At 46.5% G+C, this 17,004-nt stretch overlaps 1 protein-coding gene across 25 annotated transcripts in view; it reads left to right on the top strand.

The window, feature by feature from the left end:
• MAPK8IP3 (mitogen-activated protein kinase 8 interacting protein 3) overlaps positions 1-7,581 on the top strand; it is a 167,700-nt gene extending 160,119 nt beyond the window's left edge. For all 25 annotated transcript variants that reach the window (XM_075069343.1, XM_075069338.1, XM_075069344.1 and 22 more), the window contains 3 exons: positions 583-762; positions 1,090-1,233; positions 4,306-7,581. In XM_075069343.1, coding sequence (XP_074925444.1) covers positions 583-762; positions 1,090-1,233; positions 4,306-4,427 — 446 coding nt within the window. In that variant the 3' untranslated portion in view covers positions 4,428-7,581. The remainder of the gene's footprint in view (positions 1-582; positions 763-1,089; positions 1,234-4,305) is intronic.
• The last annotated feature ends 9,423 nt before the right edge of the window (positions 7,582-17,004 follow it).

Raw genomic sequence — 17,004 nt, 5'->3', positions numbered from 1 at the left:
TTGAAACTGAGCAACTTCACCAACCTGGGAAACAGCCACTACTTTCCAGGTGCATGAACCTGGAACTAACCCTTTCATCAGCACAGCAAACTGTGCCCATCTAAGTACCATGACTGGTCACTGGGGCAGAAGGCTTCTGTTATGACTCTGCAGTCACTGACTCAGCCAGCCTGAGTTCGGAAGAATGGATATTGTAGCTCTAGAAGGCCTTTACTGAGATTCCCTGAACATTCTCATTCCAGCATGTGTAGGGCTGGGATTACTCTTCCAACCAACCCGCAGGGAGGAGCATTTCCCTATTACCTAAGTACCCCTTTTATGAGAAGCACAGCTTATTAGCAACAGTGAATGTGACTGTGCCTCTTCTGCCAGTAGAGAAAGGGCCTAGATAATCTAGTAGGGTCTCTTCCATGATGCGCGGCTGATGGCATTAAACAGGACCTTTAATGGGCATCTGCCCCTTTAAAGCTTTTCCTACGTGACTCATGGTTTGTGTTTTTCTTACATACTTCTCACTCTGACTGATGGTACATAAATGGGAACAAAGCTACTACTAGAAGTTTTTCTTCTCCCTGTCTTCAGCCAATAAGACCTCCCCAACATCAGGAGAGGGGAATCGCCCTGGTGGAATCATTCACGTGTATGGTGATGACAGCAGTGACAAATCTGCCAGCAGTTTCATCCCCTACTGCTCCATGGCTCAGGCACAGCTCTGTTTCCATGGCCACCGTGATGCAGTCAAGTTCTTTGTCTCTGTTCCTGGTAAGGTGACCAAAGCACCTCCTCATGAGGATTCTTGTGTTTACAGTCTTCTGTTTGACCATCTTATCCCCCCAGACATCTGTGGGCTTTGCCAAATCAGGGGAGGCCTGATCTGTCCTCTGCAGAATGCTGTGGATGACACTGCACCCTTTCTAACTCTGTAGGGATCAGTTACCCCTTTGAAGGTCCTTTGGTTTTTGTGTCTGAATTGGAATAAAATCCAGTTTCCCAGCAGCAGGGACTGGATTGGCAGGGCATTTGTGTCCTGTAGCTGAGCATTCTGGGCGTGTGGCAGAGATGCTGACAGGAACACCTGTGCTCTTTCAGGTAATGTTCTTGCAACCCTGAATGGGAGTGTGTTGGACAGCCCCTCTGAGAACCCCAGCACAGCTACCACTGAGACCGAAGGGCAGAAGCTGAAGAATGTCCTGGTGCTGAGTGGAGGAGAAGGGTACATCGATTTCCGGATTGGTGAGCTCCTACTTTTGGGAAGGGGTGAGGTGGGAAGGGTTGTGGGTAAAACATGGGCCAATGGGATTAGAGATGAAACTGGGTTGCAACGTAATGAGTTCAGAAAATGATTTCCACTTGTCATGTCTCCTGCTTTAGAGGAAGCACTTGGGCATTTTCCTCTACTGTTAGCCGCCCTTTTCCAAGACACATGGTTGGCCTGACCCCATCTGTCCCAACTGGCTGTCTCTACCCCGTCTCCAGATCAATCCCCATAGACAGTCCTTATCAGAAAAATACTACAACATTCTCTAGAATCATAGACTAGTAGGGTTGGAACAGACCTCAGGAGGTCATCTAGGCCAATCCCCTGCTCAAAGTAGGACCAACCCCAACTAAATCATCCCAGCCAGGGCTTTGTCAAGCTGGGCCTTAAAAACCTCAGGGAATGGAGATTCCACCACCTCCCTAGGTAACCCATTCCAGTGCTTCACCACCCTCCTCGTGAAATAGTGTTTCCTAATATCCAACCTAGACCTCCCCCACTGCAAACTTGAGACTGTTGCTTCATTTTCTGTCATCTGCCACCACTGAGAACAGCCTAGCTCCATCATCTTTGGAATCCCCCTCAGGTAGTTGAAGGCTGCTATCAAATCCTCCCTCACTCTTCTCTTCTGCAGACTAAATAACCCCAGTTCCCTCAGCCTCTCCTCGTAAGTCATGTGCTCAAGCCCCCAAATCATTTTCGTTGCCTTCCGCTAGACTCTCTCCAATTTGTCCACATCCCTTCTGTGGTGGTGGGGGACCAAAACTGAACACAGTACTCCAGGTGTGGCCTCACCAGTGCCAAATAGAGGGAAATAATCATTTCCCTCGATCTGCTGGCAATGCTGCTAATACAGCCCAATATGTCGTTGGCCTTCTTGGCAAAAAGGGCACACTGCTGACTTGTATCCAGCTTCTCACCCACTGTAATCCCCAGGTCCTTTTCTGCAGAACTGCTGCTTGGCCAGTTGGTCCCCAGCCTGTAGCAGTGCATAGGATTCTTCCTTCCTAAGTGCAGGACTCTGCACTCGTCCTTGTTGAACCTCATCAGATTTCTTTTGGGTCAATCTTCCTATTTGTCTAGGTCACTCTGGACCCTATTCCTACTCTCCAATGTGGGTGAGGGATAGCTCAGTGATTTGAACATTAGCCTGCTAAAGCCAGGGTTGTGAGCTCAATCCTTGAGGGGGCCATTTAGGGATCTGAGGCAAAAATCTGTCAGGGGATTAGACTAGATAACCTCCTTAGGTCCCTTCCAACCCTGATATTCTATGATACCTCTCCCTCCAGCTTAGTGTCATCTGCAAACTTGCTGAAGGTGCAATTTATCCAGATCATTAATAAAGATGGGGGGGAGGCCCCAGGACTGACCCCTGGGGCACTCTGCTTGGTACAGGCTGCCAACTAGACATCAAGCTGTTGATCACTACCCATTGAGCCTGATGATCTAGCCAGCTTTCTATCCACCTTATAGTGCATTCATCCAATCCATGCTTCTTTAACATGCTGGCAAGAATACTGTGGAAGGCAGTATCAAAAGCTTTGCTAAAGTCAAGATATATCACATCCACCGCTTTCCCCATATCTACAGAGCCATTTATCTCATCATAGAAGGTAATCAGGTTGGTCAGGCATGAGTTGCCCTTGGCGAATCCATGTTGACTGTTCCTGATCACCTTCCTCTCCTCCAAGTTCTTTAAAATGGTTTCCTTGAGGACCTGTTCCATGATTTTGCCGGGGACTGAAGTGAGGTCTGTATTTCCCCAGGTTCTCTTTCTTCCCTTTTTTTAAATATGGGCACTATATTTGTCTTTTTCCAATCATCTGGGACCTCCCCCGATCGCCACAAATTTTCAAAGATAATGGCCAATGCTCTGCAATCATGTCAGCCAACTCCCTCAGCACCCTTCAATGCATTAGATCTAGACCTGTGGACTAGGGCATGTCCAGCTTTTGTAAATAGTCCTTTACCTGTTCTTTCACCACTGACGGCTCCTCACCTCCTCCCCATACTGTGTTGTCCAGTGCAGCAGTCTAGGAGCTGACCTTGTCTGTGAAGATGGAGGCAAAAAAAAGCTTTGAGTACCTCAGCTTTTTCCACATCATCTACCACTAGGCTGCCTCCCCCATTCAGCAAGGGTCCTACACTTTCCCTGACCACAACCTTGTTGCTAACATACCTGTAGAAACCCTTCTTTTATCCTTCACATCCCTTGCTAGCTGCAACTCCAGTTGTGCGTTGGTCTTCCTGATTACATCCCTGCATGCTCTAGCAATATTTTTATACTCCTCCCTAGTCATCTGTCCAAATTTCCACTTCTTGTGAGCTTCCTTTTTGAGTTTAAGCCTACCGAAAATTTCACTGTTAAGCCAAGCTGGTTGCCTGCCATATTTGCTATTCTTTCTGCACATCCGGATGGTTTGTTCCTGCACCCTCAATAAGGCTTCTTTAAAATACAGACAGCTCTCTTGGACTCATTTCCCCCTCATATTACCCTCCTAGGGGATCCTGCCTGTCAGTTCCCTGAGGAAGTGAAAGACTACTTTTCTGAACTCCAGGGTCTGTATTTTGCTACTCTCCTTTCTCCCTTTTGTGAGGATCTGGAACTCAACCATTTCATGGTCACTGCTGCCTAGGTTGCCATCCACTTCTACTTCCCCTACCAATTCTTCCCTGCTTGTAAGCAGCAGGTCAAGAGGAGCATGACCCCTAGTTGGTTCCTCTACTAACAGCCCAAGTGCTGCAGCCTTTGAACTGTTGTGTTTTGAAGCATACCTGTTATAAGGAAGGGGTCCTCCATAGGGGTGGAGGGATGGGTCAGTACATGAAATCAGAGATATTGGAGGGCCATGTTTTTGTCTCTTTATGAAGATCTGTTTTTCCCCCTCCTAACCAGTCTTGCTGTATACAAGTGTCCCTCCGGGCATGAAAGAGTTCAGTTAGTGATGCCCATAATACTTGTTAAGTGACATGAGCCTTTTGTGAGGGGCAGTAATGCTTTGGATCTCCCTTCCCCCTCCTCTTTACTGTTTGTATTCTCTCTGCAGGGGATGGAGAAGATGATGAGACAGAGGAGAATGCTGAAGATAGCACCCAAGTGAAACCAGTGCTTTCCAAGGCTGAGAGGAGCCATATTATCGTCTGGCAAGTCTCATACATCCCTGAGTGAAATTCTCTCCTTTCCTGCCAACATATCTCTCCCTCCTCCCACCTGAATGCCAAGATGTACATACAGAACTCCTGAATTACACCTACTGGTGGCAACTGAACCCCAGACAACTGCAACAGCTCCTGCATCGGATGGTGACCCCCATTCTAACCTCTGAACTTAAAGCTTTCATTTTGGGCCCCGTGTGCTTTGAGTGGTTGGATTACTGTTCTCCTTCTGAAGCTGGTGTCTACAAGGGGGGAAAAAAGGCAGAGAATCTTCAGAGTGAAGCTGAGAGTTGGGAATTGTGCAAATACCTCTCTCCAAGAAGCATGAGACAGAAGCATGTCTTGGAAGGGTTAGCCCAGGTTGTCAGGAAGGTTACCTCACTGCCACCTGCATGAGAAACAGTGCATCACCCTCATGTCCTCCAGTGAAACGAGGCTAATGAATCACAACAGCCCAAAGAAAATTTTTATCCAGTTCACCAGATGGAATTCTCATCCCATCCCCTCTGCATAGATTGTCCCCAAGCACCGAGTCTTATCTCAGGATCTGAGAGCAGGCAGCATCAGGTTAAACCAGAAGTTTGCAGAGAAGAGAACACAGAAGTTTCAGGAAGCACTTCAGCTATTTGGCCATAGAGGGCCAACAGGCTCATGAGAAGGGGTAGAGTGTGGAACACATGGTATATACAGAAAGCCGTCCCTACTCTGCTATTTTTTGGTCAGTTGGTAACATTAAATAGTGCTGAGTAAGCGTGAAATCAGGGAGGAGTGTTTGCTTGGTAGAGTCAGAGGCAAAAAAGGTGTTTGGTGTCAGGCCAGAGAGTGCTTGAACACTGCTGCCGTGAAAGTTTGCTGGGATCTGGTTGATTAGCAGAAGGAAGAGCCAGCACTATTTTGTCCATGTGGTATTTTTGGAAGAGGAGGTAAAAAATGCTTGGTTTCATTATTTTAACAAGCCTTAAAAATTTCAAGAGATAAGCTGTTGTTTAGTGATAGTTGGTTTTAAAGTGTAGCCGGTGCCATGGCTTCGGTGTTAACCCAGCTAGGTTTTATTGACTCATGAAGATGTATTCCAGTCCTGGTGCTGACTTTCTGCAGGGTGAAATGCTCTGCTCTCAAAGCAGAAGAGTACTGGGGAAAAGAAAAGGCAGGATGTTGATTTTGTCTCACTTTCTCCCAGTACATAACAGCAACCCAGTGAGAATGCAAGTTCAGGCATGTGTATCCCAAGCCATGGCACTCAGACAAGAGGGCGCTTTGGGATTAGCACATAGCTATGGCAGGATTTGTGTTTCATGGCCGCTCTCCTGCAGTTAAATCAGTCTATAAAAAGCTGGAAAGGAGATCTTAGTGTCATCTTGTGCATATATCTCAAGGTTTTTTTACCTCACTCCTTCTTCTGACCCATTGGTTAAAAGCCCTGATGCCACAGTTTGCCTCCTGGCTCCTCACTGTTCTTTGCCTTTTAAATCATTGAGCACAGGTGCACTGCCTCACTTGCTGGTTTCCTGGCTCAGTCAGTGTCTTTGTACTCTAGGATCCCAGATGACCTAGTGTACCCATGTCTATCTGCAGAACTTATCTCCCCCCATTACTGTAATATGCCTCTTAATGTGTGATGGATTTATCCCTCACATCAACTCTGTGAGGGAGGGAAGGGTTTTGCAGGTAGTGATCTGAAGAACAGAAAGACTGACTTGCTCAAGGTCACACAGGAAGTCTGTGGCAGAGCTGGTCTCCTGAATCCCTAGCTAGTGTCAGCTTCCCTGGGTGGATGCTGCCGGTATGAACTAAAGGGTTCCTAGTTGCATTAATGTAATCCTGTTTGAGGAGTACTGCGTTAACGTGAACTTTTACTTCATATCTGCAGCATCCACACAGGGGAGTTAGTGCACTGCTATTCATACCCCCATAGTCCAAAATGCAAGGCAGTGAAGAAAGACCCCTACTTTCTCTTTAGCAGTAGCAATGCTGCCATTGCTTTTGAGGTTTGGATTGTGCATGCACAGCTGGGAAATAAATACACCTCTACCTCGCTATAACGCTGTCCTCGGGAGCCAAAAAATCTTCCGCTTTATAGGTGAAACCACATTATATCAAACTTGTTTTGATCCACCGGAGTGCGCCCTCCCCCCACGCAGTTTTATTGTGTTATATCTGAATTCATGTTATATCAGTTCGCGTTATATAGGGGTACAGGGGTACTAGCCACACATCAGAGTGCTGGGAAGGCAACAGCACATATCTAGAGAACAGAGGCCCCAACAGCCTATTTAGGGGAGACAGAGGCTTGGTGGTGCGTTGCATTGCCTATGATCAGTGTTATATTACATAGGCACTTGTACTACTCTCTGGAGACAGAGATCAGGAGAGGATTTGAATCAAGTCCTCCAGCTGTGTACCTGTGTAAAGGGATTCCAGAAAGGCCTGTTTGACCATGTGACATTTCTGAATGAGTCAGGCTTTCATTCTGCTGTGGCATATTCCAGAAATGCTTTCTGGTAGGATAAGTCACTTAGGGCTTTAGACAGCAAATAATTCACAGCTTTTGTTAATTAGTGTCAATTAAATTTCAATATTTGAGCTGATTTTTTAAAAATGTAATTGACCCCAATTATTTAGTTTCATGGAGTATGCCATGTGATAATTATGAAACATGGTGTGAGATTTTTACCTGTTATAGTTTATGTTCCATATCTGTTTGATCAAAGTGACAGTACTTGGTCCTCTGTCTCCCACTGAAATTTCATGGCTACTTAAGAAAATAGGTTCCAGACCTCCTTATCTCAGCAGGCTTGTTTGCAGTTTGAAGCAGATTTTCTTTCAAGAGAAGCACACTTTCAAAAAGGGGCCAGTGACAGCTAAGCAAACAGCCACTGCTTTCATGTTCCTATCATCCTCATTCAGTGGCTACAGAACAGCAAGGTGAAAGCTGATTGGCTTAAATACACTTCCCTATCATATCTCCACTGTGATGTATGTAAAGTACCTTGTATGTTATAAAAGGATTTTAAAAAGTGTCTTAAGGCCTGTAAACTCCGCAGTTTGGTCTGAAGATGGCATTCTGTAAAGAGACTGCTGTATGAATATTTTCCCATGCTTTGTCCCTTATGCTATCAAACAAGTGAACCATATCTGTTCTGTATGTAATAAATGTGTGAACATCAGCAGTGAAAACGTGTATTCATTGCGTGTACAGACACTGGGATTTCTGACCAGTCTGTGACAATGGGTTGATTATTGTAACGGTTGCTCAGGCAGTATCTCAAATTCTCAAGCCTTAACATTTTACTGCATGTCAGTCAGATTGTAGGATGCTAGTTTTGCAATCCCCACAACTTCAGAGCTGGTGCTTTGCAGCAGTAGCTTCCTTGCAATTTCATAAGTGATGGGCCAAAGGTGTGGAACACGCAGCTGTTATGGTGCAAGTGTCAGCAGATAAAGTGATTCAAACCACAAATGTTGTCATGAGGACACACAGTGGCAGAGGGGGCTGACACTTAACAATTGTTTAAATGGACTACATGTTAATGAGGTGCTCTTTCAATATGGGAAGTCTTGGCAACAATTAACTGTCTGTGCAGCCACTCCTCCATGAAGCTGGATGCATCGTGCTTGCTTGTTCAGTTGTTTGAAAAGACACTTACTTGTCTAAGTTAATGGCGCTATCCTGAAATCTGAGGGACTTGGGTCCCCTAATGGAGAAAAAAGGCAAGAAACTAGTTAAAAGTCCTGTGAACAAGGCTATGAATACATGGTTTGCCAACTATACAGTATCAGCCATTAAAATTAATGGCATCAAACGCTCCCTTGTAATTAGCCCGCTAAATGACTCTAGTGTCTTTACAGATGGTGGCTACTTCATTATAAGCAGTATTGCATGGGTCTTGTGACAAAATGGCCAATGTTGGTATGGTGGGTCCTGCGCTTTTCTTGGGGGAGAGGGGAGGGCTAGGACTCCACTCCTTGCCCTGTGTGTTCTTCGGGCCCCACTAGTGGCCGACAAAGGTGGTAGAGGAGGGAAGTGGGGAAGGGGTCTGGGTTTGCACCTCACTCTGAGCCCTAGCCCCTCTCAACCCCTGTGGGTTTCCTACCCTCTTCCTTCTTGGGTAGGATTACCCTCGGTCCTTGACGCTGGGAGAGGGAGTCTCCCTTCCTCTGTTTCTTTGGTCCTTCAGTTCTCAGCAACACATTTCCAAACTCCAGTCCTCTCTCCTTCCTTACTCCACACCGTCTGCCTGAAACAGGGTTTTTTTATTAGGTTCCTGACGGGCCCTTAATTAGCCTAGGGCTTATATATCTCCCCTCTGCCACACTCCCACTTCTCCCTGGCCCTGCTGTATCTCAGTCTCAAGAGCATCAAAGCAAAATACAAACTGGCAGTACATTTCAGTGTCATGGTGTAATGGTCCTCACTTGGGGTCTGCTTGGGGAGTATGGCCTAGTGGTCAAGGCCACAACCCCTGAGTCCCAAGGAGATTGTGGGGCTGGGAGCTCGGGCCCTCCCACTCCACCAGGCTCCCACCCATGGCCCTTTGGGCTACCAGTAGTCTGGTAACCAAGAATGCTTAAGGCTGTCCCCCCGGGCCTCTTCCTCTCATTCCCACCCTGGGGGCAGCTTAATCCAAGGGTTTCCCCTAGTGGGGAAGTCCAAATCAAAATAAATCAGAGGGAGTTTCCAAGGTCCACAGGATCCTTCCCTCTGGTTGTCCTTGGGGTGGATCCTCCCTTCCCTTAGGTAGGGCCCCTTTGGGCAGCTGTGTTAGGCTTCCCTCTGCTCTGTGCTGCTGGAGCTGTAGGCCTGTTCACCTCCAGCTCTGCCCCCAAATGAGCTAATTGTCTGCCTTTTAATTCTTCCAGCAGATGGAGCATTTGCTGGAGGTGTGATGAGGTAGGGCTGGCTGAGCCCAAAATAATCCCTTAACTCCTTGTTGCCCAGTGTGGGGTTTGTACACCCCATTGCGTGTGAGAAAATGTAAGACACTCAGCACATGGAGCTTTAAGATTGAGTTAAGTATAACAATCAAATCAGTTCCCTGAACTCCTCCATTCTGATCTTAACCCCCCTCACCCCAAATAAGCTCCCTAGACAGCCACAGAATATTAGGGTTGGAAGGGACCTCAGAAAGTCATCTAGTCCAACCCCCTACTCAAAGCAGGACTAATCCCCAGACAGATTTTTTGTCCCAGTTCCCCAAATAGCCCCCTCAAGGATTGAACTCACAACCGTAGCTTTAGCAGGCTAATGCGCTAACCACTGAGCTACCCCTCCCAGTCTTATGCTGCTTTGTCCCTGTGGTGAAATAACTAAGGAAAAGGCAGGATATTTTCAAAGTTTATTACAAAAAAGCAAATGGACAACCATTATAAAAGTCAATTATATATTTATAGATGTAAAAAATGAGAGTTGCGGATGAAAGGGTTGGAGAGAAGCAGCATGCATGAACACATCAGCATAGTGCCATATAGGTGCTGTGGAAAGGATCTTTGTTCACCACTCAGTGTTTCAAAACAGCTTTGTTTATCTTAAAATAGTCATTGGTAATATGCCCTCATACAACCCCTTTGCACTGGCATTGCAGCCAGCATGCCAGCTAAGGAGACTAGGTGAGTTTATTGCCTCCACTCACATGGTGTGGGACGCATTCCCACTAGCTATGGAATTAACAGCTGGTTGAATACACAGGTTTTTATGAATGGAGGAAAACAAGTTAAAAGAAAGAGCACATCCCATCAGCCTCCACCTAGATCCAACTATATCTTTTTATGTAACAAGTTTCTGGGCACTTGATCATATTCCAAGGGAGGGCAGTAGCAATATGCAATGGGGACTCAAAGGCCAAAAGCTGGTGTGCTTGCACTCAAAGGGTTGTCAAGCCTTTCTCAAAAGATAGGGCTGTGTTATACACTTTGCCCACCCCAGACAGCAACAATTTGCATGAGGAAATGAAAAGGTGATTGGCAGTGACTGAAAGATGGTCTGAAACTAGGTCTCAATCATAGGCTTGGTCTACACTACGCATTTAATACCGATTTAGCAGCATGTAAACCGACTAACGCTTAAACCGTCCACACTACGAGGCCTTTACGTCGATTAAGGGCTCTTTTAAATGGGTTTCTGTACTCCTCCCCGACGAGAGGAGTGCGCAAAATAGTTTACCATATCGGATTAGGGTTATGTGGCGTAATTGACGGTATTGCTTCGGCGGTATCACAGTGTACCACTGTGACGCTCTGGACAGCAATCTGAACTTGGATGCAGTGGCCAGTAGACGGAAAAGCCCGCGAAATTTTGATTTTCATTCTCTGTTGCCCAGCGTGGAGATCGATCAGCACGGGTGGCGATGCAGTCCAAATCCAAAAAGGACTCCAGCATGGACTGTACAGAGATACTGGATCTGAATCGCTGTATGGGGAAACAAATCTGTTCTAGCAAAGCTCCGTTACAGAAGACGAAATGCAAAGCGTTAGAAAAAAAAATTCCAGGCTAACAGTGCTGCATGAAAGTGTAAGGGAAACCAGAGACTCAATGGACGCTATGGAGGAGGGAGGGTTACTGAGGACTCCAGTATCCCAAGTCCACAGCAGTCTCCGAAAACTATTGCATCTTGGCTGAGCTCCCAGTGCCTGTAGGTTCAAACACATTGTCCGCGTGTCAGGGAATAGCTGGTCAATTTACTCCCACCCTCCACATGAAAGAAAAGGAAAAAATCGTTTCTTGACTCTTTCAGTGTTACCTATGTCTTATGAATGCGCTGGTAGACGCGATGCTGCAGCAGTGAAGTGCAGTATTTGCTCCTCTCCCTGCCAGTGGCAGATGGTGCAGAAGGATGGTAACTGTCCTTGTTATCAACTGTGAGTGCTCCTGGCTGGCTTCAGGTGAGGCTGACTGGGGTGCCTGAGTAAAATAGGAAGATCCCGGTCATTCCCAGTAGATAGTACAGAATGGCTGTAACTGTCTTCATCGTAGCAACTGGGGCTGAGCTCCATCAGCCTCGTTCTTTCCTGTGTAAAGAAAATTTCTGGACTGTCATAGCAGCGCTGCTGGGCTTCTCTGCCCCACTGCTTAATGTCCTACCTGACTGTCATAGCACCAAGATGCTGCCTCCCCCTCATTTATGTCACTAAAAACTCAGTGTTTCTATTCCTCATTCTTATTACTTCATGACACAAATGGGGGACACTGCCATGGTAGCCAGGAAGGTTGTGGAGAGGGAATCAACGGATGGGGTTGTTGCAGGGCACCCTGTGAATAGCATGTAGCTCATCATTTCTGTGGATTGATAGAGCAGCTGTGCTCTCTGATACACTGTTCTCATAGCACTTGCCATATTCTAGGCAGGATTGACTATTTTCAGAAACCATACAAGGAGAGATGACTCAGGGAGTCATTCCCAGTTTTGCTTTTGTGCCCCCGGCCGATCTCAGCAAGGGGCACCCATGATAGAAGCAGACAGTACAGAAGGATAGATAACCATCATCTCATTGCCAATTTACACCGGCAGCAGACAGTACAGAACGACTGATAACCATCTCTGCTATCATGCAAAAGCAAATGAATGCTGCTGTGTAGCGCTGCAGTATCACCTCTGTCCGCGGCATCCAGTACATATACGGTGACTGTAAAAAAAAGAAGCTGAACGGGCTCCATGGTTGCCATGCTATGGTGTCTGCCAGGGCAATCCAGGGAAAAAGGGCGCGAAATGATTGTGTGCTGTTGCTTTCCCGGAGGAAGGAATGACTGACGACATTTACCCAGATCCACCCGCAACAATGATTTTTGCCCCATCAGCCACTGGGCTCTCAACTCAGAATTCTAAGGCACAGGGGAGACTGCGGGAACTATGGGGTAGCTATGGAATAGCTACCCACAGTGCAACGCTCCGGAAATCGACGCTAGCCTCGGACCATGAACGCACACCGCCGAATTCATGTGCTTAGTGTGGCCGCGTGCACTCGACTTTATACAATCTGTTTTATAAAACTGGTTTACGTAAAATCGGAATAATCCCGTAGTGTAGATATTCCCATAGTTTGCACTATCTGCTGCCTAGTTTAGTAGAAGTTTATGAGGTACTGGCCCCATTGTCAAGTAGTGTTTTCACTTCATTGAGCGCTGAAAGCCAAGGCCAGAATTGGCAAGGAAACAGTCTCCCCAAATCTATCCCTCACATTGTCAAAGCACATTCAAGTCAGTTAACGCAATGGTAGGCAAAGTGAGGCTTATCAAGTTTCTCATCCCCAATGGCTGCCCTTGTCTTTAACGTGGTGAAGAGGACCTCTTCCAGCTTGCAGTGCTGCAGCTTGAATGCTGTCACCATCTCACCTCAGAATTAAAACACAGAAAGGAAGTGCTGTCACCTGCCTCTTTTGCCAACGGAATGTGGACTGCAGCTCTCTGCATGGTAAAGTTTAAGCACCTCTGCCAAAATTAAGCAGGTTACAGCTTTGACTAGGTTTGCCATGGGTTACTGCTACTGTCCAGCTGCAGCTCTGGAATAGATGGGAACACAAGATTAAAGGTGACTTGCAAATAATTTTTATAACATGAGGCTTGTACCCCTTTTTTGTGCCAGATAAAGAAGGCTTGAAAGGGGTTTGAGGGTTTTTTTTTGTTTTTTTAAGAGGTAGTTTTCTGCTTCTGTTTTGCTTTAGAAGAGTCCATTCTGGTGTCCCCTAAATTTGCTAGAAGACCGATCAGATAGCTATTGTGAATTTCTACATCCTAATTGAAGGCATGGAAGTATTTGGATCTTTAACAAAGATGTTCCTTCTCCAAAATGTTATTCATTTGAATTAAATAAGTATTAACAAAAATGTTTGATTCTTACTAAAAATCACTATAGCACTATAATCTAACATATAGGTCTGTCGCATCATACGCGCATTTAACATGCACGATTTCAGCTTTATGCGGTTGGCAAAAACAAAACAAAAAAAGAGAAAAACAATTTTAACACTGTATCTGTAGTGCGGGCAATTCTGCCACCATTCAACTCAATGTAATTTTGACTATACGCAGTTTTCACTTTACGCGCTAACCGCGGAATGGAACCGCCACATAAGATGAGACTCGCCTGTATTACGTGCATTTAAAACTGTCTAACTGATAGAGTTCAAAGTAATTGTTAAAAGAGAATGGCTGTGTTTCTCATAAGGTCCCACAGGGATCTAGTCTTGGCCCAGTACTATTCAATAGCTGCAGACTATCCTTCAGGTCAATGATAAAATCATTGCTGGAAAAGTTTGCAAGAGACAGATTGTGAAGAGGTACACAATAAGGGCAGGTCATTTATACAGAATGATCTAGATTGCTTGGTAAACTAAGCTCATTCAATACAGTCACATGCAAGGTCATGCATTTAGAAACAAAATTTAGGTCACTTACAGAATGGGGGACTGCGGGCTAGATTTTTAAAAGTATTTAGGCACCATGTGGTATTTTCAAAAGCGCCTATGTAACTAATACCTCTGGGAATTAATGCGCTTTTGAAAAACCCAGTAGGTGCCCCTCTGTACCTTTAGACACCCTAACTAGCTTTTAAAATCTGGCCCTGTATCCTGGAAAGCAGAGACTCTGAAAAGACTTGAGGGTCATGGTACATGAGCTCCCTGTGCAATGCTGTGGCTAAGAGAGTTCTTACATTACTAAACTACTCTTACAGTTAATTTAGAACCCTGTTATGTGTGTCAACCCAAGAAAGGGACCTGGGCACCATAATGGGACAGCTCAGTGAAAACCTCTGCTCAATGCGTAGCTCAACACTACTATAATGCCTTTATATAAATCAGTGCTGCAACCTCAGCTGGAAAACTGTGTGCAGTACTGATCACCACATCTCAAAAAGGTTAGAGAGGGCTCAGAGAAGGGCAGTGAGAATGATAAAGCAAAAGAGTGATTGAAAAGATTAGGATTGTTACCTTAGAAAGGAGTTGACTAAGAGGGGGGCATGATAAAATATATCAGATAATGAACAGACTCAAGGAGGTAGAGTAAAAACTTCTGTTCTTCCTGTCTCATAACAAGAACCAGTGACAGTCAATGAAACAAACCCAATAAAAGGAAATACTTTTTGTAACCATCTGTAAATAAAACTGAAGAACTTCCTGCCACATGCAGTTGCTGAGGTCAAGAACTTAAGATCCAAAAATGAGATGACTATATGGATATCAAGACTATCCAGTTGCCACAATTAATTACTATAAAATGTTGTGGAAGTGATATTAAACCAGGTGCTTCAAGGCTTAAGCCAAACTCTGTTAGAGATCAGGATGTCTAGTTGGCAGCCCCAAGGTCAGTCCTGGGGCTGGTTTTGTTCAATATCTTTATTAATGATCTGAATGATGGGATAGATTGCACCCTCAGCAAGGTCACTGATGACACTAGGCTGGTGGGGAATGGTAGATACACTAGAGGGTACGGATAGTGTCCAGAGTGACCTAGACAAATTGGAGGATTGACCCAAAAGAAATCTAATGAGGTTCAACAAGGATAAGTGCAGAATCCTGCACTTAGGATGGAAGAATCCCATGCACTGCTACAGGCTAAGCAGCAGTTCTGCAGAAAAGGACTTGGGGATTACAGTGGACGAGAAGCTGGATATGAGACAGCGGTGTGCCCTTGTTGCCAGGAAGGCTAACGGCATATTGGGCTGTATTAGTAGGAGCATTGCCAGCAGATCAAGGGAAGTGATTATTCCCCTTTATTCGGTACTGGTGAGGCCACATCTGGAGTACTGCGTCCAGTTTTGGGCTCCCCACTACAGAAAGGATGTGAATAAATTGGAGAGAGTCCGGCGGAAGGCAATGAAAATGATCAGGGAGCTGGGGCACATGACTTACGAGGAGAGGCTGAGGGAACTGGGCTTGTTTAGTCTGCAGAGGAGAAGAGTGAAAGGGGATTTGATAGCAGTCTCCAACTACCTGAAGGGGGGTTCCAAAGAGGATGGAGCTCGGCTGTCCTCAGTGGTGGCAGATGACCGAAAAAGGAGCAATGGTCTCAAGTTGCAGTGAGGGAGGTCTAGGTTGGATATTAGGAAACACTATTTCACTAGGAAGGTGGTGAAGCACAGGAATGGGTTATCTAGGAAGGTGGTGGAATCTCCATCCTCAGAGGTTTTTAAGGCCCAGCTTGACAAAGCCCTGTCTGGGATGATTTAGTTCAGGGGTCTCAAACACAGCCCGCAGGGCTCTTGTGTGTGGCCCGCCAAGCTCCCTCTGTCCCACCCTCCCGCCCCTCTGCCTACCCGCGGGATTGCCCCCTGTGGCACTGTGAGCCCTGCGCCGCTCTCTGAAGCAGCTGGCAGAACGCAGAGGCGGGGAAAGGGAAGGAGGCAGAGGGCTCCTGCATTGCCTCCTTCCAGGCACGGCACCCTGCAGCTCCCATTGGCTGGAAACAGGGACACACAGAACCCTGAGCCCCTCCCCCTCCCCCAGGGGCTGCTGGGACACGGTTCCAGCTGCTTCCTGGAACGGAGTGGTGCGGGGCTGGGGGCCAGGGCAAGCAGGTGGGGCCCTGGCCCCGGTGCGCACCACTGCCACCCCAGAGCAATTCAATGAGCCACCTGCTGTATCCTGCACCCCGACTCCATGCTGCACCCCTCACCCTCTTGCAACCCACACACCAACTCCCTGCCCTGAGACCCCGCCACACTCTGCACCCTTTCTGCACACCCTGGGGCAGCGTTGGGGTGGAGACTTCGGGGAAGGGGTTGGAATTGGGCAGGGAAGGGGTGGGAAGAGGCGAGGCCTAATGGAAGGCATGGAGGGGGAGCGGGGCCAAAGGCAGCAGGGGGGGAATGTCAGTGATGCGGCCCTCAGCTCAATTCACTAGCCCTCACGTGGCCCTCGTGGTCATTTGAGTTTGAAACCCCTGATTTAGTTGGTGTTGGTCCTCCTGCTTTGAGCAGGGGGTTGGACTAGATGACCTCCTGAGGTCTCTTCCAACCCTAATCGTCTATGATTCTGTGACACAATGTGGGGGCACATTATCCCACATCTGTCTACAAAGGGTTCTTACACCATCCTCTAAAGCACTTATTTTGGCCCCTGTTAGAAATAGGATACTAGAGTAGATGGACCAGTGGCTGATCCAGTCTGCAGTTCCGATGAGCTAGAATGCTCCCTGGCTGTATAAGTGGGACTATTTACTAGGAAGGTAATATTACCTCCGTATGTGGGATTAGTAAGACCACTACTAGAATACTTTGTCCAGTTCTGGTGCCATAACTCATGAAGGATGTTGGAAAATTGGATAGGGTTTGGAAGAGTTCAACAAGACAGATCTGAAGGCTTGAAAACCGACCTTACAGTGAAAGACTGAAGAAGCACAATCTATTTCACTTATGAAGAGGTGACTTGATCATCACCGCTAAGCACCTGCCCAGAGATATTTCTGATAGTAGAGCAGTCTTATCTCACAGGCATAACAAGATCCAGTGTAGGTACACAATTTGAGACTGGAAATAAGGTACACATTTTTAACAGCAAGAGTAATTAACCATTGGAACAATGGTCTTTAAATCAAGATTGGATATGCTCCAGCTCAACTAGAAATTATGGGCTTGATGCAGGAATCACTGGGTGAGGTT

Source organism: Chelonoidis abingdonii, chromosome 9 (assembly GCF_003597395.2).
Source record: "Chelonoidis abingdonii isolate Lonesome George chromosome 9, CheloAbing_2.0, whole genome shotgun sequence".
NCBI lineage: Eukaryota > Metazoa > Chordata > Testudines > Testudinidae > Chelonoidis > Chelonoidis abingdonii.
The sequence above is the reverse complement of the archived record's forward strand: the minus strand, read 5'-3'. Positions and strand labels throughout refer to the sequence as shown.